At 44.4% G+C, this 22,072-nt stretch overlaps 1 protein-coding gene across 3 annotated transcripts in view; it reads left to right on the top strand.

Annotated features, from left to right (window-relative positions):
- Nucleotides 1-2,880: 2,880 nt before the first annotated feature.
- The window catches only part of CPNE5 (copine 5), a 200,061-nt gene continuing 180,869 nt past the window's right edge, over nt 2,881-22,072 (top strand). For all 3 annotated transcript variants that reach the window (XM_020999605.2, XM_078155396.1, XM_020999606.2), the window contains exon 1: nt 2,881-3,830. In XM_020999605.2, coding sequence (XP_020855264.1) covers nt 3,736-3,830 — 95 coding nt within the window. In that variant the 5' untranslated portion in view covers nt 2,881-3,735. The remainder of the gene's footprint in view (nt 3,831-22,072) is intronic.

Raw genomic sequence — 22,072 nt, forward strand, 5'->3', positions numbered from 1 at the left:
GTGGCCGAAGGGCTTGTTTAGCTCAGTGAAACGATGAGTGATGCTGTGTAGGATTATCCAAGACAGGTAAAGTGGAGAGCTCTGATAGAAGGTGATCCACTGGAGAAGAAAATGGCACTCCGGTATCTTTGCCAAGAAAACCTCATGGACAGGGGCCTACTGAGTTACAGTCCATGGTTGTTGTCATTGTTGTCTGTCCTCCGTTCTCCAAGAGGACCATAACATCAGAGAGGTGATGCCAAGACATGCAAGTGAATTGGATTTAAGTGAGGGAGGGCTGTGCAAGGTCACCAGCCTCACTTTCTCCTCCAGAGCCATCTGGGTCCGGTGGCAAGATATAGATCAGGATAACTGGAGATGGCCATATGGTCCATGGGTCACGAAAGAGTTAGTCAGATGGGACTGACCAACATGTTCCAGGCACTGTGTTAGGCCCTAGGCATGCCAAAACAAAGAATGAAATACTCCCTACTTTCAAGGAGTTTGCATTCTAATAGGTGAAACAACCTGCATACACCTAACAGAATAAATGCAAAATGCACACAAGGTAGTTAAAACGAGGTTGTTATGGACAGAGGGCACCAGCAAGGTGGAAGTGGGGTGGGGAAGGGATCGGAAAAGGCTTCTGGCAGAAGACGGTGTTTGAGCAATTTTTAAAGGAAGAGAAGGATTAAATGAGGTGATGATATGGAAGAGTTGCACTGGGGGACATGGAGACAGTAGGAGACAGGAGTGCTCTGTGAGAGGAACAGAGAGAAGGCCAGGTTGGTTGAACCTTAGAGTGAAGAAGGGGAGTAATATATAATGAGACTGGAAAAATTTTTGTTTAGTCATTTTCAGTTGTGTCCAATTCTTTGTGACCCCTTTTGGTGTTTTCTTGGCAAAAATACTAGAGTGGTTTGCCATTTCCTTCTCCAGATCATTTTGCAGATGAGGAAACTGAGACAAGAAGGGTTAAGTGACTTGCCCAGGGTCACACAGCTAAATAAGTATCTGAGGTCACATTTAAACTGAGATCTTCTAGACTCCAGACCCAGTGCTCTATCCGCTGGGCCACTTGGATGCCACCTAGCTGTCTCACTATGCCCCTACTATGCTGGATGATATAGTAGATAGAACTCAAGTCAGGAAGACCCAAGTTCAAATCCTATACCAGACACTTACTGTTCAACCCTGGACAAGTCACCTAACCTCTAACTTCCTCAGTTTCCTTATCTGTAAAATGGGGATTATAATGGCCCTTACCTATTGTTGTGAGGATAAAATCAGATATATATAAAGTGCTTTGAAAACCTTAAAGTGCTATATAATAACTAATAGCTAATAATAACAGCTGACATTTATATAGCACCTACTTTGTGCCAGCCTGTGCTGAACACTTTACAATTATTATCTCATTTGGTTATCTCAAAACAATCCTGGAAGGTAGGTGTTATTATTATCTTCATTTTGCAGGTGAGGAAACTGAGGCAAACAGGGTGGAATGACTTGTGCAGGGTCACATAGGTATTGTCTGAGGCCAGATTTGAACTCAGGAAGATGAGTCTTCCTGATTTCAGGCCCAGTGTTCTAGTCACTGTGCCACTTAGCTGTCGTAAATATAAATATAAATATCTATCTATCCTAGCTACTATTATTTTAGGGCAAAAGAGAGCCTCAGGAATTTATTGAGGTGAAGAGTGACATGGTCCAATCTGTGCTTAAGAAAAATTATTCTGGCAGCTGTGTAGAGAGGATGAGCTAGAAAGGGGAAGAGAGGGTAATAGGGAGAACAATTGAGACCATAGAAATAGTCTGTATCACCCAACTTGTAAAGGAGGATTCTTGCTCACCTGAGTTTGATGGGTGGCTTCTGGACTCGCTTACAACCCTGTTATTCTATGACTCTAAACTAGGTCCTTTGACCCCAGATCAGTGGTCTTTCCAACATATCACCCTAAGACTAATGCCAGAGATTAGAGAGGCAAAGGTAGCTAACTGGCTGCCTCCACGACGCTGGGATGCCCTTCCCTTCCCCCCCCCCCGCCCCCACATAAGGAAACACACACCACACACGTGCACACACACACACACACACACACACACACACACACACACACACACACACACACACACACACACACACACACCCCTACCTTAGACTACCCCTTCACAGATATACCCGTGTAAAACCTCCAGTCGATCGTTTCGTCATTGGGAATCCCCATTTTACCTGACCAGCTCACCCATCACACACAATTGGCAACTGCCTCCACTCAGCTTGCGGTGCCCTTTGCTATAAGTCTAAAGAATACCTCCATAGCACACACCCTGAGCCCTCCCCCTTAGTCTCCACTCCCTTCACATCCAAACCTCGATCCCTGTCTAAAACACAGAGAAACCTCGGACTCCCCTCTCTTCCTCCTAATGACAAATACCTCCCCAGACCTCGGCCTCTTTCTCCCGCCACCTCATACCTCTCTCTCTCCCTCTTTTTCCCACGCATCCTCCCTAGCCCTCAGTCCACCTCTCCTGCCCATCCGCCCCTTTCACCTTAGTCCTGCTTCTCATCTGTTCTCTCCCAAACCTGGGCCTTACCAAACACCTTGCCGGCCTCTTGATACCCCAGAAGCCGAGACCTTTGCCTGCCTTCTCCTAGCATAGCCAAACCTGCTCCCCCATCTCACTTGCCTCCCCTTCCAACACCCCCCCCCAACTCCTCCACTCCCGCCCCAACCAGCAGCACAGGCTGGGACCCACCCCCAACGCGAGCCCCGCTGTTATCCCCCTCCCCGCCAGGACCCCGCCCTTATTCTGCCACTTCTAGGAACCGTCTCCGCCCCTCCTCGCCGGAGTCCCCCAGTCCATCCGCGTACACCCGGCTGGTTCGGTCTGGGAAGGGAAGGTGGCTGGAGCTGGGGAAATTTGATTTTCCCGCAGCCCGGCTGCCTTGGAGCAGAGGAGGCGGCGCTCTCAGCCAGTTTTCCAGCCTTGATCGCCCGCTTGGAGACTAGAGAGAGGCGAGCCTTGGAGCCCGACCACGCAGCCACCTAGATCCCTGCGTCCCCCACTTATCCAGCCCCGTTCCCCCTTTCTTCCTCCTCCGTCCCGCCCTCTCCGTTCTCCTATTCTCCCTTTTAACCCCCCTCTTCCTGTCTTCAACACCCCTTTCCCCATCTCCTCCAATACCCTTCTTCCCATCTCTCTCTCCAGCAGTCCTCTCCTCATCTCCTTTGCGCCCCTCTTTCCATCTCCCTTTCTCCTCTTCTGTCTTCCCTTCTTGCTTTTTACCCCCCTCCGTTTCCCCTTCTCATCTTATATTATCTCTTATCTCTTTCTGTCTCCTACTGTCCATCTCTCTCTTTCCACTTCCTATCCCTACCTCCCTCTTCTCATCTCTACCTCCCTCTCCCCATCTCCTTCTCCCCACCCACTTCCCCACATCTCTTTTTTTCTCTCCCTGCTGCTGCTCTCTCCCCCTTTCCTTCTCCATATCCTCTGTTCTCCCTTCTCTTCATTTCTCCACTTCCCCGCTTTCTCTCACTCTTCCCACGCCCCTTCTCTCCCTCCTTTTCTCTTCTCTCTCCTGCCCATCGTCCCTGAGTTGGGGGTGAACTCAGCTACCCCCCGGCGTGCTGGTTCCGCCCTGCTGGGAGCCCCAGAAGAAGACCCTAAAGGCTTCATTTTGCCCGCCCCCTCCCCCCCGAGGAAGGGGGCAGTAGGAGTGGGCAATTGTGCTGGGGGCTTAGCCGGGCAATGGAGCAGCCGGAGGATATGGCGTCAGTGAGTGAGTTCGACTCCCTGGCAGGCAGCATTCCAGCCACCAAGGTGGAGATAACCGTTTCCTGCAGGTGAGTGGCCAGGGCTCCCCCAAATGACTAATAAGGGGGCTTCTCCTCCCAGGGGACTGACAGACTCCTTCAGCTCCCTTGGCTTCTATCCCTCAATCCTAGTCAGGACCTTTCCGTCTGTCCCTCCGTGGCTGTGTGAGTATCCCCACCACACCTACTCCCTAAAGCTGAGTCCCCCAGGAACTCACGTTTCTCCTCTTGGATGTGCTAAACCTCTGCTTTGCTCAGTCCTCATCCCATCCTCATCCAGTCTATCCATATCTCCTTCCCAGCCCTTAGGTGTGAGACCTGCTAGGTGGGGATGTGTTGTGGGGTGGGGGGAACCCAGGTACAAAATAATGCCTTAGGAGTGAGGGTAGCCCAGATCAGATCAGGAAAGTTTGTGCTCTGTGTTATGGCTGTATGGGAAGCTAGGAAAAAATGGGGAAGAGAGAGAGCAAACACCTGAAGAAGGGAAATATGCAGTGAAGCCTGGGAGATGAAACTCTTGATGTCCAGCTTGGTCTTCTCTTTATATATCAAGGATCTAGTCCAGGTTTGTCTTTGAACAAACCCCTCCCCTACCCCAATTCGAAGTGATTTCTTCCTAGCATCCTAGGCTTCTCCATTCTGTACCCCTTGGTGGCTCTCAGGGCTCCCATGTCCCCTTCCTATTTGTTTCTGGTCCCCATATCCCTTCCTACATCAACAGTTCTCTGAAAAAGAAGGCTGATAAACTCCTTCCCACTGAGGTGCAAATGGCTGATAACAGCATTAACAAAGATTGACCATTAACTGGGATCACAGCCTTTAGCTAGAGGGATGGAATTTCTGGTAGAAGCCAGAGGATAAGAGAAGCACTTTTTTTTTGGTCCTTCTTCCTAAATCACACCATGATATTATAGAAGCATCACTTAAGAGCAAGGTTAGCCTTGTTCTTGTGCCTATAAGGTTCTTCAGCCCGTCAGAGAAGTGGCCTCACCTTAGGACAGCTTCCAATGAAGAAAGTTGATTGGCAGAACAATGGCTTCCAACCTAGCTACTCTACTAGCATTTGGGAAATATGGTGAGAATTGTAGGGGCCTTGGGGTGTGTGTGTGTGTGTGTGTGTGTGTGTGTGTGTGTGTGTGTGTGTGTGTGTGCGTGTGCATAGTTCCTGCATTCTGCCATATATCCAGTAGATTTATCCCTATAGCTTTGGTCCCAAAGCAGTTCATATCAGTCATATTCTAATCTAACACCCTCATTCCCAGAATTCCCTCAGAACCCTCTCCCCAGTCATCTTTTATGGCATTTCCTCTTCTCTCCCTTCCAGAAATATAGGTATTATGTAGGTAGTAGGAAGAATGTTGTTCAAAGGAAGGGACTAACCCTGTGAATGGGGGAACTTGTTAAAAATAAGGGCATCTCCCAGCCCTCTGGAGTCCTGTAGCCTAGGAAGGGAGAAAGGAAAGGGTTAGTGTGAAGTCAGTCTGGTGTGAGGATTGTGGGTGCCATCAAATTTATCTAGGCCTTCATCACCTCCTGGATCCTGTAAAACAACCTTTACATACTCTTCTCCCCTTCCAATACATCCTGCACACTGCTGCTAGAATGGTCTTCAAAGGCTTCATGTCATTACCCTGCTCCCTGATTCTCTATTGCTAATTATGTTAAATTTCACCTGCTCAGCTAGATTCAAGGTCCTTCTCAAAATCTCCATATTTCATTCTTCTTCTTCATCATTGTACCCTCAACCATTCATTCATGTATTTGAGTGCCTATTCTGTGAAAATGGATGTGATCATTCCTGCTTCCATGTCTTAGTAAAGTATGTGCCATCTCTATACCCTCTCCCTAAAATTTACTCCTGATTCCTCTCTGCTCATTCTTGCCTCCTCCCTTTCTTTCTTTTTTTTTTTTAGGCTAGGCAATGGGGTTAAGTGACTTGCCCAGGGTCACACAGCTAGTAAGTGTTATGTGTCTGAGGCTGGATTTGAACTCAAGTCCTCTATCCATTGTGCCACCTAGGTGCCCCACCTCCTCCCTTTCTTAAAAACCAAACCCAATAGTCCCTTCTGTGAAGCCTTCCTTCATAAATAGCACCCCATTTTGACCCAATCTTTATTCTGTACCTCCTTGGCCCTTAGAATCTTGGAATTCTAGATGGCTAGAGCTGGAGAGAGAGGAGGGACTTTAGAAATCATAGAACCTAGAGTTCATAACCTTTTTTGGATCATGGGTCACTTTGGCCAGCTAGGGAAGCCTATGATTCCCAGAATAATGTTTTTAAAGGCATAAAATACACAAGAATACCAAGAAAACAAATTATATTGAAATACGGTTATCAAAATATATTTTACAAAATTTCACAGATCCCAAGTTAAGAACCTCTGATTTAACCCAAACCCCACCATTTTACAGAAGAAATTGAGACATAGGGATGACAGATGGCTTGCTTGTAGCTAGTCAGTTTGTAGAAGAGTATACCCTGGGTAGCTAAGAGGCACAGAAGATAGAGCACTGGACCTGAGTTCAAATCTGGTCGCAGACATTTACTAGCTGTGTGACCCTGGGCACTGTGTTTACCTCAGTTTCCTTGTCTGTAAAATAAATTGGAGAAAGAAATGGCAAACTACTCTAGTATGTTTGTCAAGAAAACCCCAAATGGGATCACCAAGAATAGATTGACTAAACTGATTGAACAACAAAAGTACTTTATGCAGTTGATAATGAATAATGCTCATTAATTCCCTTCAGATATTCTTTTAATTCCTTTCACATATTCTTTCTGTGTGTGTTTAATTTCCTCCAAACAGATTGTGGGTCTCTTGAGGGTAGGGGCCTCCTCCATATTATACTTATTCGCTCCCATGAACTCGTTCAGTTCATGCTGCTTGTTGTCAGTAGAATTGGGTCACAGGATTGTAGGTGATCCATTCAAACCCTCTAACTCCCTCTCTCCCTCCAACCTTCCCCTAGTCTGGCTGCTGCCATTTTACTAATGAAGAATCTTCAGCCAGGGAGGCAAGATGATTTGCTCAAGATTATACAGGTAGTACATAGCAGAGCCATGATTCAAAATCATGTCCCATAACCCCCAATCCATTGCTCTTTCCATTAAACAATACAGCTTCTACCTTGACTCCAGAAATGCCTTTACCCTAAGAACTCTGAGGGAGACAGTGGAAAGACCATTGGTTCTTGAGTTAGAGGACTTGGATTCAAATCCTGATTCTGTCACTTACTACTTGAGTGACCTTGGGCAAGTCACTTAACTACTCTGAGGCTTGTTTCCTAATCTGTAACATGGAGGCAGAGGATTGGACTAGGTGATCTCTAAGGTCCCTTCCAGCTCTAAATCTGTGATCCTATGGTCAGTCTTTTTGAGCTAGAGCCTTGGGGAGAGAACTTTCTCCCAGGTGCCAAGGTCTCTGGGAACATGGTCAGAGGAGCACTACTAAAGGAGCGGCTAGGTGGTGCAGTGGATAGAGCATTGGGTTTGGAATCATCTTCCTGAGTTCAAATCTGGTCTCAGACACTTACCAGCTGTGTGACCCTGGGCAAGTCACTTCACCCTGTTTGCCTCAGTTTCCCCATCTGTAAAATGAGCTGGAGAAGGAAATGGCAAACCCCTCCAGTATCTTTGCCAAGAAAACCCCAAATGAGGCCATAAGAGTCAGAGTCGACTGATTGAACAACAACAACAGCTAATGAAAGAACAGAGCAGAGACAGAGGGGGAGACAGAACATGGGACCTTCTTATTTCTGCTTTTAAGAAATCAAGCCATAGCTTGGGGAAGATATTTGGGGGTGAGGACAGGAGAGTAGCATGATGCCAAGGGTGGGCTTGGAATTAGAAACAAAATCTTTCTTCCTCATTAAGGTGTCTGGGTTTCTTTGTTGGTGGTTTTTATGAGAGATGGGGAAGGAGTGGGGAGTGGGATGGGAAATTCTGGGCAGTGCCCAAAAGCATCTCTCTTCAGCTTGGCCCACATGCCATCAGATGGTACTCATAGAGCAAAAAATAATATGTGTGTGTGTGTGTGTGTGTGTGTGTGTGTGTGTGTGTGTAAGAGGATGTGGGTGTGTTTTCTTCCCTAGAGCATCACCTGTGACATCACCTGTGATGGGTTAGGAATGGGAGGAGAGGTAACGGTTTTGATGGGGTGAGGTAAGGAAAGGAGAGGAGATAGGAAGGCTAGGGATTGGAGGCAGGGAGTGTCTTGCCCTCAGTGCTGGAGTTTAGAGGGAGGGAGAGCTTTTCCCGAGTGGGAAGCTGGTCATAGAGGAACCAAACATTTTAAAGAGGACAATTGTAGTCGTAGATAACCTGGGCGTAAGATTTAGAGCTGGAAGGGACCTTTGAGACTATCCATCTAATCTGAGAGATGAAGAAACTAGGGAAGAAAAATGACTTGTTCAAAGTCAATGTCAGAGCCAGAATTTGAACCTGGTCCTCTCACTTCAGATTCCTTGTTCTTTCTACAGACCCATGATTTCCTATTCAATAGCTAACTCCATTTAATTCCTTTGGCCTCACAGACTGATCACTGGAAGGGACCTCAGAGGTTATTGAGTCTAAAAGGGGTTCATTTTACTCTAAGGTCCAGAGAGTGCACTCACTTGCCTTAGGTGACAATAGGCAATGAGTGGCAGAGTCAGGATTTGAATCCAGGTCCTCTGACCCCAAATCCTGAACCCTTTCCCCTATATCACACTACCTCTTACCGTATTTCACAGGCTCTGCCTGGGTCTGCTTTCTTACAGTCATAACCAGCTGTCACCAAAAGGCATATCAGGTTGCTTGCTCTCTTGTTTGTTTTTAAAATTTTTATTATTTAAAATTTATTTATATTTTTTTGAATCACATTAATTTCCAGATATATCCTTCTTCTTCCCCTACCTGGTGAAGCAACCCTTTTTAACAAAGATTAAACAAGAAAGAGAAAAAAAAGCAGCTTAGTAAAACTAACCAATACGTTGACTAACTGATAGCGTATGCAACATTCTGCATCTGTAGCCCTCCACCCCGGAAATAAAAAGTCTCTTTTTTCTTTGTGGAGTGGGGTGGGGAGGATGAGCCCTGACCCTGCCTAATTCTAGAGATCTGTATGCTAAATGAGGAGAACCTGGCAGTGGAGGGGAAAAGTAGGGATACTACTGAGACCCAATTCAATAAACATACATTAATCATTGATGGGGCAGCTCAAAGCATAGAATGCTGAGTCTGGAGTCAGAAAGACCTGAGTTCAAATATGACTTCAGACATTTACTAGCTGTGTGACCCTGGGCAAGTCATTTAACCTCTGTTTGTCTTAATCTACTGGAAAAGGAAATGGCAAACCACTATAAAGAAAATCCCACGAACAGTATGGTCCACAGGGTCACAAAGTGTTGGACATTACTGAACAAAGGTGGGTGGAATCCTTCTAGGTACTGGGAGAGATACAAAGTTCCTTCTCTCGTAGAGCCTCTAGACAGGTAGGAGAATAAGACACAAACCAAAGTAACCATAGTTTATGAAGCAATATGGCACAGTCTCATGGAAAGAGGGTTGGACATACAATCCAGAGACACAAAACTGAATCTCAGTGTAGCGATAGGGAGGTCACTTAACCTAAATCTCAGGGCTGATAATGCCTGCCCGACCTAGCTCACCGGCTTGTGATGGGTCAACCTTAGAGCCCTATGGAAATGTGAATTGTTCTGATGAGAAGCAGTGTTGTAGAGGGGAGAGAGAACTGGAGTTATTGTCAGAGAATCTCAGATTTGGGAGGGACTACAGATGCCATTTGGGCAGCCAGGTGGCCCAGTGGGTGGAGCCTGGGGTCAGGAAGACTCATTTTCCTGAGTCCAAATCCAGTCTCAGGCACTGTGTGACCTCGGGTAAGTCACTTTACCCTGTTTGCCTCAGTTTTCTCATCTGTAAAATGAGCTGGAGAAGGAAATGGTAAACCATTCTAGCATCTTTGACAAGAAAATCCCAAATGGGGTCACGAAGAGTCAGATAGGACTGAACAACAACAATAAAAACAAACAGATGAAATTTACCCAGCCTCTGCTTCAATAGGCACCCCCTGCACAATATCCCCATCAAATGTTCGTATCCAGCCTCTACTTTTAGACCTCTAGGGATGGGGAACTTACTATCCCTCCCTGGAGATGGCCCTATTTCACTTCTGAATTCACATTTATAAAGCGCTTACTTAGCACAGTGCCTGACACACAGTAGGTGATTAATAAATGCTTGTTCCCTCCTCTCCCTCCCACCTTTTGTACATCTCTAATTGTTAGAACTTTTTTTTTAATCTCCCATTACTTCTAGCCTAAGTTTGTCTCTGTGAAATTTCCACCCATTACTCCTAGCTCTGCAGGACCAAGCAAAATCAATCTTATTCCTCCTTCTTTTGATTTATTATTAAATCTTTTTTTTTCTTTAAGAGAGGCAATTGGGGTTAAGTGACTTGCCCAGGGTCACACAGCTAGTAGGTGTCAAATATCTGGTCTGAGACCAGATTTGAACTCAGATCCTCCTGACTCCAGGGCTAGTGCTCTATCCACTATGCCACCTAGCTGCCTTGGTTCAGTAATTTTCAGTTGTGTACTCTCTGTGATTCCATTTGGGGTTTTCTTGGTAAAGATACTGGAGTGGTTTGCCATTTCCTTTTCTAACTCACTTTATAGATGAGGAAACCGAGGCAAACAGGGTTAAGTGACTTGCCCAGGGTAACACAGCTAGTGTCTGAGGCTAGACTTGAACTCAGAAAGGTGAGACTTCCTGACTCCAAGCCCAGTGTTCTATACACTGGGCCACCTAACTGCTCCCATTTACTTGTTAGCCCTTTATAAACTTGACGGCAGGTATCATATGTCTCTCCCCTCCTCCAATCTTTTCTAACTTCAGGCTTAACATAATAATAACTGACATCCATAGAAAGAGCTTTAAGGTTCACAAAGTGCTTTACATGCATTGACTCTTATGATCCTTATAAACAGCCTGGGAAGGAAGGATTTACTGATATTATCCCCAGTTACAGAGCATCCAAGACTCATATGGTAGAGTGACTTATCCAGGATCATGTGTTCAGTAGGTGTCAGAGGCATAGATGTGCCCCTTACATTAGGGCTTGCATCCAGTGAATTTTATTTTTTATAGGATGAACATTCATCAAATAGTCGTAAGAGCATAGTTTTTATTAATCAAAACAATTTTAAATACTAACAATCATAAGATTCTAACCCAGATAGTTCCTCAGTTGAGATCCAGTGCCATGTTATCCCACGCTGCTTTCCTTGCCTTGGGTGATTCTTCAGATAAACAGTTCTTAAAGTGTGGTCCAAGGATTCCTGGGAATCTCTAAGATCCTTTCAGAGGGGCTTTCAGAGATCAAAACTGTTTTCGTAATAATACTAAGATGTTACTTGCCTATTAAAATAATCCTCACTTTTCCAACCACATATCTGTGTGAGACCAGATTTTCTTCATGTACTTCAACCAAAACAACATATCACAACAGATTGAATACAGAAACAGAATTCAGCTGTCTCCTATTAAGTCAGACATTAAAGAGATTTGTAAAAAGATGTCAAACAATGCCCCTTTTCTTACTAAATCTTTTTTATTTTGGAAAATATAGTTATTTTTCTTAAAATACTCTTTGTAACTATGCAGTAGGTTTATTATTTTTAAACAAATGAATACATATTTTAAAAATTGATCAGTATGGTAAATATTGATAGATAAAGCTTACATAAACAAAGGCTCTTTGGGGTCTTCAATAATTTTTGAGAGTATAAAGGGGTCTCAGGACCAAAAAGTCTGAGAACCTTCATCTTTTAGGGCATGATTTCTAGCCCCGTCCTCATCACAATCACTCTCCTTTGGATGTGTCCAAGCTGCCCAATGCCTTTCCTACAATAACCTGACTCTGACACTAGCTGTGTGACCTTGTGTAAGCCATGCCTCTTCTAGTCTCAGTTTCCTATCTGTAAAATGGGGATAATACTTGCACTGCCAGTCATTGTGTGAAGAGTTAGTTGTCAGCTGTAAAGCTCCTGTAAAGTGAGCTATTGTTATAAATGGCTGTAATTTCTAGCACTAGGGCTCAGGGAAGAGATTTCCAGGCAGGCTGGCCCTTAGGATTACACCACAGAGACAGCTTGTCTCCTCCCCATGCATGTAGGCTCATTGGCCTCTTTCTCCTGCTTTCACCGACAGTCTTGAGCTGTTTGCCCAAGGTGTGCATCTTTGAGATGAGCAACCCAAGCGGGAGGGTGAACAGCCAAAGAATTCTGAGGCAAAGGAGAGGAAAATATCCAAACAGAAACCTGGCCTGGGAAGAATTCCCTATCTGCCTGCATCCCCTAGGGCAGTGGTTGGCAACTTTTTCAATGTGGCATTACATGGTTCTAATTCTTGTTCTTTTGGTGTGTGGAGAGAGTTGGGGGAATAGGCTGGGAGGAGGGGTTGGAAGCAAGGCTAATCCTTTGGGGGCAAAGCAGTGGGGAGGAGGGCACTGTCTCTTAGGGGGTTCTAGGGAGGGTGGGAGGAGCTCTAAGTGGAATCTCCCTCGCAGGGAGTGGGATCTGGCAGGCAGTATGCTACCTTGGGTGCACAAGTCATTAATTGCCAACTCCAACCAAAGAAGGCAGGGTTATCTTTTGAGTGATGGGACAACCAGTAAAGATTTGAGCATCCTCATTAATCCTTTCAGGTTACTGGTAAGATCTGTATTTTACAAAGGATAGGATGTCATGGGGGAAATTTGGAGGGTCACAAAAACCTGGTCTATGGATATCTAGTAGTGATGGAGCATGGCTCCAATGTTGTTGGTTAGTCATTTTTCAGTCATGTCTAACTCTTCATGACCTCTTTTGGGGTTTTCTTGGCAAAGATATTAGAATGGTTTGCCATTTCCTTTTCCAGCTTATTTTACAGATGAGGAAACTGAGGCAAACAGGGTGAAGTGACTTGCCCAGGATCATACAGCTAGTAAGTATCTGAGGCTGGATTTGAATTTAAGAAGATGAGTCTTTCTGACTGCAGGCCTGGCACTCTATCAGCTGCATTATCATGACTCCAATAAAACCCTGAATATTCAGTCAGTTTACGCTGTGCACCTGCCTCCTGTGCCTAGAATCATAGAAACTTAGTATTGAAAGGGCCATTAACTACTAGTCTAACTTTCTACTCAGTGACGGAATTGTCTCTGTAGTATCCCCCACAGATAGTCATCCAACCTCTACTAGAACACTAGAAGTGACAGGGAACTCACTATCTTACAAGCAGGTAAGTAGGTGGTACAACGCATAGAGTGCCAGGCTTAGAATCAGAAAGACCTGAGGGCAAATCTGTCCTTAGATTCTTACTAGTTGTCTGATACTGGACAAGTCACTTAATTGCTGTCTGCCTCGGTTTCCTCATCTATAAAATGGGGATAATAATAGCACCTACCCTTCAGGATTGTTGTGAGGTAACTGAAATGTCGTGAAGTAAATGAGACTTAGCACAGTACCTGGCACGTGTTGTTGTTGCTGAGGTCTTTCAGTCATGTCCAACTTTTTTTTTTGGCTAGGCAATGGGGTAAGTGACTTGCCCAGGGTCACACAGCTAGTAAGTGTTATGTGTCTGAGGCCGGATTTGAACTCAGGTCCTCCTGAATCCAGGGCCAGTGCTGTACCCACTGCGCTACCTAGCTGCCCCCATGTCCAACCCTTTGTGATCCTATTTTGGGTTTTCTTGGCAAAGATACTAGAGTGGTTTGCCGTTTCCTTCTCCAGCTCATCTTACAGATAAGGAAACTGAGATAAACAGGGTTATATGACTTGTACAGGGTCACACAACTAGTAAGTGTCTGAATCTTGGATTTGAACTCAAATTCTCCCGACTCCAGAGCTGGCATTCTATCCACTTTGCCACCTAGCTGCCCTGGTACATAGTAGGTGCTATATAAATGCTGTTGTTGTTGGACATCTTTTATTATTAGAAATCTCCTTATATTGACCTGAAAACTGCTGGCCCTATACCATCCACCCATTTGTCCTCTGAGGACAAGCTCATCCACATATTTCTTGTTTTTAAAGATTGGTGTCATGTCTCCGCCCTCTCCTCCCCATTCTCCTCCCAAACTCTAAGTCTTTTCTTCTCCCAACTGAAAACCCCTGGTTCTTTAACTGCTCTTTGTATGATAATTTCTACACCCTTCCCTCGCCTTGTTACCCTGTTCTGGGTGGATGGCCAACAACTCCAAGAATATTCTCCTTTCATTCACTCATTCAACACACATTTCCTGTACCATCCAACTAGCAAATGACTACCCTGTGTGAGACGCTGTCCTAGGTACTTACTCTCACAGTGACCACACTCTACTGAGGGACTATAGCATGTAAACATGTGATCATTTGAGGATGGAGTATGAGCAGGCACTGACCAAGGAGATTCCACATAAAGGTCTCCTGAAGGAGTTGCTACATGAACTGAGCTTTGAAGGGAGCTAGGGATTTCAAGAAGTGGAAGTAAGGAGTGAGTGTAAGCCAGAAACGGTGGAGCAGCCTATGTAAGGCTTTGAAGGTGGGAGACAGAGTGCCAAGTTCTGGGAACATGGAATGGTCTGGAATGTAGATCAAGTGAAGGGGAATAATGTCTAATAAGCCTAGAAGAGTAGTCCAGAGTTTGATTGTGAAGGACTTTAAATGCTGAGCTGAGTGATTTGTATTTCACCCAGATGTCATGGGGAGCCATTGAAGTTTCTTGAGCAGAGGGGTAACAAAGTCCAACATATGCTTTAGGAAGATTATTTTGAGAGTTGTGTAAAAGATGGATTGGAGATGGGAGATTCAGGAAAGTTTATTAAACATTTAAATATAGTATGTACTAGGTGCTGGAGGAGGTACGAAATTTGGATAAGAGATAAATTCTCACCTAGAACTTATTGTCTATCACTGAACCAAAACTTGTTTTCTTGTAATTTCCACAAATTGGAGCAATTTGAAATGCTTTCTCTTTTCAGGTGTCCCCACACCTGAACCTTCAGCCTTGAGGCCACATGGGGCCTTCTAGGTCCTCAAGTGTGGCCCTTTGACTGAATCCAAACTTCGCAGAACAAATCCCCTTAATAAAAGGATTTGTTCCGTAAAACTTGGACTCAGTCAGAAGGCCACACTTGAGGACCTAGAAGGCCACAGGCAGCCTCGAGGCCACAGGTTCCCCACCCCTGCTTTAGATACAAGAACATACTAGGGGTGTGGTACAGGATAGAGGTGGGGTAGAAACTAGACAGGCTCTCAGAGTTGTTGAGCACCTGAAGCTTAGATCTTTCTGGGTGGACCTTCCTAAATCCAAAATATCTATTTGTTCCCAAATTGTACAGTGGCTACCTGGGCTTGCAAATTCTCAGAACTTTGATCTTCTCAGTAAAAAAAAAAATCATTACCCGGAACGGGATCTGGGTGAGCTTGCTATATCTTGGTGATGTAGGATATAGTAGAAAGCACCAACCTTGGGGTCTGGTGACCTGGGTTTGAATCCTTGCTCTACCACATATTATCAATGTGATCAAGAGTAAATCCCTTAATTTCCCTGGGCCTCAGTTTTCTCATTTGTAAAATGGGCACAACACTGACAACCACCTAATTTACAGGGCCACGGTGAAGAAAATGCTTTGTGAAGTGTAACTTTGTTAACGAAGTGCATGACTCATTGTTATTACTGGGAAGAAGCTTTCTCTATTCTCTATATCACCAGAGCTGGCATGAAGGGTCTTGGTGAGCAGATATTTCCGGTATTTCTGCCAGAATTTATTCCCTTATCTCCACTCTCATTGTGATCTTCTTTAACCGATTGACCAACTAGTATTTATTAAATGTCTACTGTGGGCCAGGCCCTGTGCTAGATTCTAGGGACAGATACAAAGATGAAATAGTTCCTGCCCTCTAGGGGTTTACATTCTATGGGATATAGCCCACAGATATATATATATATATATATATATATATATATATATATATATATATGTATGTATGTGTGTGTATATGTATATATATTATATATGTATATATGCGTGTGTGTATGTGTGTATATGTGTGTATATGTATATATATTATATATGTATATATGCGTGTGTATATGTGTGTATATGTATATATATTATATATGTATATATGCATGTCTGTATGTGTGTGTGTGTGTGTGTGTGTGTAAAATATACAAAAAGCAATGGGGAAGGAAACACTAACAAGTGGAAGATCAGGAAAGGCCTTATGTAAAAGGCAGCACTTGAGCTGAATCCTTAATGAAGCTAGGGATTCTAAAAGGTAGAGGTGAGGGAGGGACTGCCTGGTGCAAAGGCAAGGAGATAGGAAATGAACATTGCATATGTAGGCAGTTTACTGAGGACATAAGCATGTGAAGGAGTAATGAATGTGTAATAAGGCTGGTCTCAGATTATGCAAATCTTTAGATGCCAGATAGAAGAGTTTGTGTTTTGCCCAGAGATGAGAGGGTGATAGTGCCAGACCTGTGTTTCAGGAATAGCACTTTGGGATCTGTGGGAGCAAAGGACAGATCTGAGGCCAGGAGACCAAGTAGGGCAGTAGTCCAGGTAAGAGGTGACGGGAGCTTGAACTTGGGGGGTAGCTGGGTGAATGGATAGAGGGAAATAGATGTGAGAAATTTTGTGTAGGTGGATTTGACAGAACTTGGCAGCTGATGGAATATGGGGGTGAGGGAGAGGGAAGACTTAAGGATGACACTGAGGTTATGAACCTCAGGGACTAGAAGAATTTGATGCCTTTGACGAAAATAGGGAAGTTTGGATGCAGAGAGAAAACAACAATAGCATTTTTAGGTTTGCAAAGTGCAAACTATCCCACTGATCCACGTAACAGCCCTGTGATGTAGGGGCTGTTATTATCCTCATTTTACAGATGAAGAAACCGAGGATGCTAGAGGTTAAGTGTCTTGTCCAGCATCCTACAGCTAATAAGTGTCCGAAGCAGAATATGAACACAGATCTTCTTGATTACAAATCCAGGGTTCTAGCCACTCCATCTAGGAGTGGGTTTGAGGGCAAAGATAGTGATTTCTCTTTCAGACATATTGCATTAAAAATGTCTGTGGGACATCCAATTGGAAATGTCCAATAAGCATTCGGAGATGCTGGGACTCATCATCCCTTTCAATGAGACAGAGGCCCCCTAATGGCAGGCTTGTCAATCTCTATGACGAGGAGAAAGAGCTAGCTTTGGAATTCACTCTAGGAGTTTTACAGATTTGCTTAGTGTGACCAAAGCTTTCAGTAAAGGGGAGCTGCTGTTCCTATTTTGTTGTGGTTAAGTTGTTTTTCATTCGTGTTGTGCTTTCTGTGACCCCATTTGGGGTTTTCTTGGCAAAGATGTAGGAGTGGTTTGCCATTTCCTTCTTCAGCTCATTTTACAGATGAGGAAACTGAGGCAAACAGGGTGAAGTGACTTGCCCAGGGTCACACAGCTAGTAAGTGCCTGAGGCCAGATTTGAACTCATAAAGATGCATCTTTCTGGTTCTGAGACCAGTGCTTTATACAGTGTCACTCAGTTTTCCTTTCCATTTCTATAGGCTGGAGCTTTACACAATCAGAATATTTTTTAGCCCTTTATTAGACTCTTTACACACATATACCCTTCCTTCCATTCTGGACCTTGGGATGTTAAAGCTTAAAGGGGCCTTAGAGCTTAAGGGAATCTAGTCCATTCTTCCCATTTTACAGATGACAAAACTGAGGCCCGGAGAGGGGAAATGTCCTGTCCCAGGCCACACACAGATTATTAGTGACAGATCTGGGACTAGAAATCTTGTGTGTTATAGTAGGAATTCCTTTCACAAGTGGGATGGGCTAGCTGGCCACTTCAATCACTTCCAGCTCTCAAATCCTCTAATTCTGCCTCCTGATGCTTATAGCCCAGGCCTGTACCCAGTACCCTCTGCTGCCTCAGAGATCATAGGTCTAAATGATCTAGGAGGTGCCTAAGAGCCCATGTTGTCCATTTCCCTCATTTTGCAGATGAAAGACCTCAGGCTGGAGTCATGAAGTACCTTGCCTAAGGTCACAAAGAGGTAGGATTTGAACTCAGGCCCTTGGACTCAAAAATCCAGGCTTCTTTCCGTTGTATCACACTGAGGCCTAATACATGTTTTCCTCCTATCTCAAACTTTCATTTCCATAAGACTGGACTCACAATCAAATATATTTCACCTAGGTTCAATTCCTAACTCAGACACTTATTTGCTGTCGCTGTGGGGAAGTCACTTAATCTAACTCAATCTCAGTTTCCTTGCCAGGAAGATGGGGATACTAGGACCACACAGCACTGTTGTGAGGTCTAGTGGGGATAATAGTTGTATGTAAAGCAGTTTGCAGACCTTGCTTATGATTATAATTATAATTCTTATTCCATTGAAGATTATTTGGTGTCCCTCAGGTGGGCAGGGCATTCAACTGTGCTAAGTGTGCTCGACAGGAAGGGCAGGACACAGGAGAATCAGAACACTGAGAGACTGGCCTTAATTATAAATCTACCGACAAATGTTCACTGAACACCTCGGATGGCAGCCAAGCACTGTGCTAAGTGCCCGACTTCGGCCAACCATGAAATACATCCTAAGGATATCTCCTTTGTGGCAGACGAGAGCATGTGGAGAAAGGCCTCTGTGGAGTGGCATGGAGGGGGAGGGGAGGACCAGGCTCCTCCTCAACTTTGTTTTCCACTGAGCTGCCCAGTGAGATCAGAGAGGAGAGAGACCCTACAGAGCCCTAGCTCTGGGTCTGTCTTTGCTTGTCGTAGGCCCAATTAAGTTAGGTGTGGTGTGTGGTATGGGCGGGCTGTCACCCTTGCATGCCAATCTCTGGGGCAAAGACTGAGCTTCTTTCTTAATAAAAATAATGGTGAAGATCAACCCATCAGCTAATCAAAAAGCAATTATTAATCCATTTTTCTGTATCAAGCTTTGGAGATAATGAAGAAAAGGCAAAACCTTCCCTCAAGGGAGCTTACATTCTAACGGAGGAGACAACATAAAATATACATATTATGTAATATATATGTATTACATTATTATGTATATAACATATTATGTGTAATATGTATATTATATTTGAAAGAATATATGTATATGTGTGTATGTATGTATAGACACACACATATACATACCTGGAGCAGCTAGGTGGTGTGGTAGTTAGAGCACTGCACTTGGAATCAGGAAGACTCATCTTGCTGAGTTCAAATCTGGCCTCAGACACTTACTAGCTGTGTGACCCTGGGCAAGTCACTTCACCCTATTTGCCTCAGTTTTCTCATCTGTAAAATGAGTTGGAGAGGAAAATGGTCAACCACTCCAGTATCTTTGCCAAGAAAATTCCAAAATGGAGTCATGAAGAGTTAGACAAGACTGAAACAGCTGAACAATAATGACAATGCATACATACATATGTGTGTGTGTATATATATATATATATATATATATATATATATATATATATATATATATATGTGTGTGTGTGTGTGTGTGTGTGTGTGTGGATACACATACACATTTTTATATTTATATATACTAACATTTATGTAATACTTGAAGGTTTACAGAATCCAAGACATTAATTAAAACTTCTCTACATAGATGCAGATTTAGCAACAGAAGAGAACTTAGAGGCCATCAAAGCCTCTCATATACCAATGAAGAAACAGGTCTGGAGAAGTTAAGTGACTTGCCCAGGGTCTCACAGCTAATAAATGCCTTTAGTGGGATTTGAACCTAGGTCTTCCCCACCCCTCAAGTCCAGTGCCCTATCCACTACTTTTTAGTCTCAGGATCTTTCAATACTTTTAAAAATTATGGAAGACCCCAAAGAGCATTTATTTATGTGGGTTAGATCTATTGGTATTTACTATGTCAGAAGTTAAAATGTCCTAGTATTATGATAAATTGTTTTGACCTCAAGGTTCCCCTGAAAGCCTCCTGGGCACCTCTGGGGGTCCCTGGACCACACTTTAAGAACCACTGTACTGCACTATGGAGAGTCCTTCAATCAGACCGTGAGCTTGTAGGGGTGCTGTCTCTCTCCCCCATCTAACGAGGAGCTCTTTGAGAACAGACATTATACCTGATTTTTAAGAACAATAATAATAATTATTAGATAAATGCAGCATGGCGTAGTGGATAGAAAGCCAGATTCAGAGCCAAGAAGACCTGGGTTCAAGTCCTACCTGCAACCACATACTGGCTGTGTGACCCCAGGCACTTAACCTCTGAGAGTTCCAGGCAACTTTCTAAGACTATAAATGGCAGAGATGGTACAGCCTGCACTGGCAGAGAGAGTTTCCTTACCAGGAGTTCCCTACATGATGGAATCACCTGTCTGGACAAAAATCATGATTATAGGAATGACAACTCACCTTTACATAGCACTTTAAGGTTTGCAAAGCTTCCAGTCATCAGATTGATAGTTCCCTGAGGGCAGAGACTGTGTCTACCCTAGTAGACTGGTGCTACCTGAGGGCAGGCCTGAAGCTGTCTTGACTAACACAACAGAGACTCTTCCCAATCTCTGCTGTTCTAAATGCCAGCTTCCTTCTAGTCCTCTATCACAGGTTCCACAATGGGATTTGGTAAAGTAGCTGTCCAGCTGTCTCTGTGGTCTCTCTGTCTCTTTCTCCTCCCTGTCCTTGTCTCTCTGTCTGTCTCTGTCTTTCTCTGCGTGTCTTTCTTTTTCTGTCTCTTTCCCTTAGTTTCTGTCTTGTCTGTCTCCTCTGCTCTCCTTCCCCCTTTCCCTTTTCTTCACCTCCTCTCTTCACTCTCTCCTTGTTCCTTTCTTCTCTCTCTTCCTTGTCTTTCTCTCCCCTTCTTCTTCTTCTTCTTCTTCTTCTTCTTCTTCTTCTTCTTCTTCTTCTCTTCTTCTTCTTCTTCTTCTTCTCTTCTTCTTCTTCTTCTTCTTCTTCTCCTTCTTCTCCTTCTTCTCCTTCTTCTCCTCCTTCTCCTCCTTCTTCTCCTTCTCCTTCTTCTTCTCCTTCTCCCTCTCCTTCTTCTTCTTCTTCTTCTCTTCTTCTTCTTCTTCTTCTTCTTCTTCTTCTTCTTCTTCTTCTTCTTCTTCTTCTTCTTCTCCTTCTCCTTCTTCTCCTCTTCCTCCTCCTCCTCCCCCTCCTCTTCCTCCTCCCCTCCTCTTCTTCTTTATATTATTCTCTCTCTCTTTCTCTCTCCTCACTCTGTCTTTGCTTTCTCCTTTCTTCTCTCTTCCTTCTCTCTCTCCTCTCTTTCTTCTTCTCTTTCTCCTTCTCCTTCTCCTCCTCCTCCTTCTTCTCTTTCTCCTTCTTCTCCTTCTTCTCCTTCTTCTTCTTCTTCTTCTTCTTCTTCTTCTTCTTCTTCTTCTTCTTCTTCTTCTTCTTCTTCTTCTTCTTCTTCTTCTCCCTCCCTCCCTCCCTCCCTCCCTCCCTCCCTCTCTCTCTCTCTCTCTCTCTCCCTCCCCTTTTCCTCTTGTGCCCCACCTCCCCCCAAAGCCCTGTAACCCTTGCTGCTCTGCTGGAATGGTAATTTTCTTGCTGCCACTGAGTTGGAAGTGTCTCTTAGGCACTCTAGGGAGAAGGGCCTCTGGCTGCTGGCACCTCTGCTCTGCCTGCCTGGCCTTGGTTTATGGAATAAAAGAGGCAAAGCTCTGGGCTTTTGTGTTGAGAGCTTAAGGGTTTTTCTTTCTTTTGGAAAAAAAAATTTCTTGGGGGAAAAAATCCCCTTTGAGCTCTCCAGAGACAGATTCTGGAGAGAAAGCACTTATGACTGTTACCTCATCCATCCCCCTTCCCTGAGAGAGAGGGATGGGGGCAAGTGCCCTGCTCTCTGACCTCAGGGAGGGGGGAACTGAGGTACCAAGGAATCAAGTGACCTCTTCCAAGGTTACTGATGAGTCAGTGGCAGAATGAAGAAAGAGAGCCCTAGGTCTCTCATATATGAAAGTCAGTCAACTTTCCCAGTCACATAAGACAGCTAGAGTGAGCTATGTGTGGTCACACCATTCTCTCCCCATCCTCTGCCATCTACCAATTTTCTGTGCACTCTTCCATGGTATTAATAACTCATATTTATATAGCTCTTTAAAGTTGGCAAAGCCTTTTCCTTAAATTAACCCTGTGATGTGGGCAGTACAAGTATTATGATCCCCATTTTACAGATGAGGAAACTGAGGTTTGGAAAAGTGAAAGCCGAGTTCATGGTCAAACAACTAGTATATACTAGGTCTCCTGACACCAAGTCTGACCTTAT

The sequence above is a fragment of the Phascolarctos cinereus genome, unplaced genomic scaffold, assembly GCF_003287225.1.
Source record: "Phascolarctos cinereus isolate Bilbo 61053 unplaced genomic scaffold, phaCin_HiC Scaffold_5;HRSCAF=322, whole genome shotgun sequence".
NCBI classification, from domain to species: Eukaryota; Metazoa; Chordata; class Mammalia; order Diprotodontia; family Phascolarctidae; genus Phascolarctos; species Phascolarctos cinereus.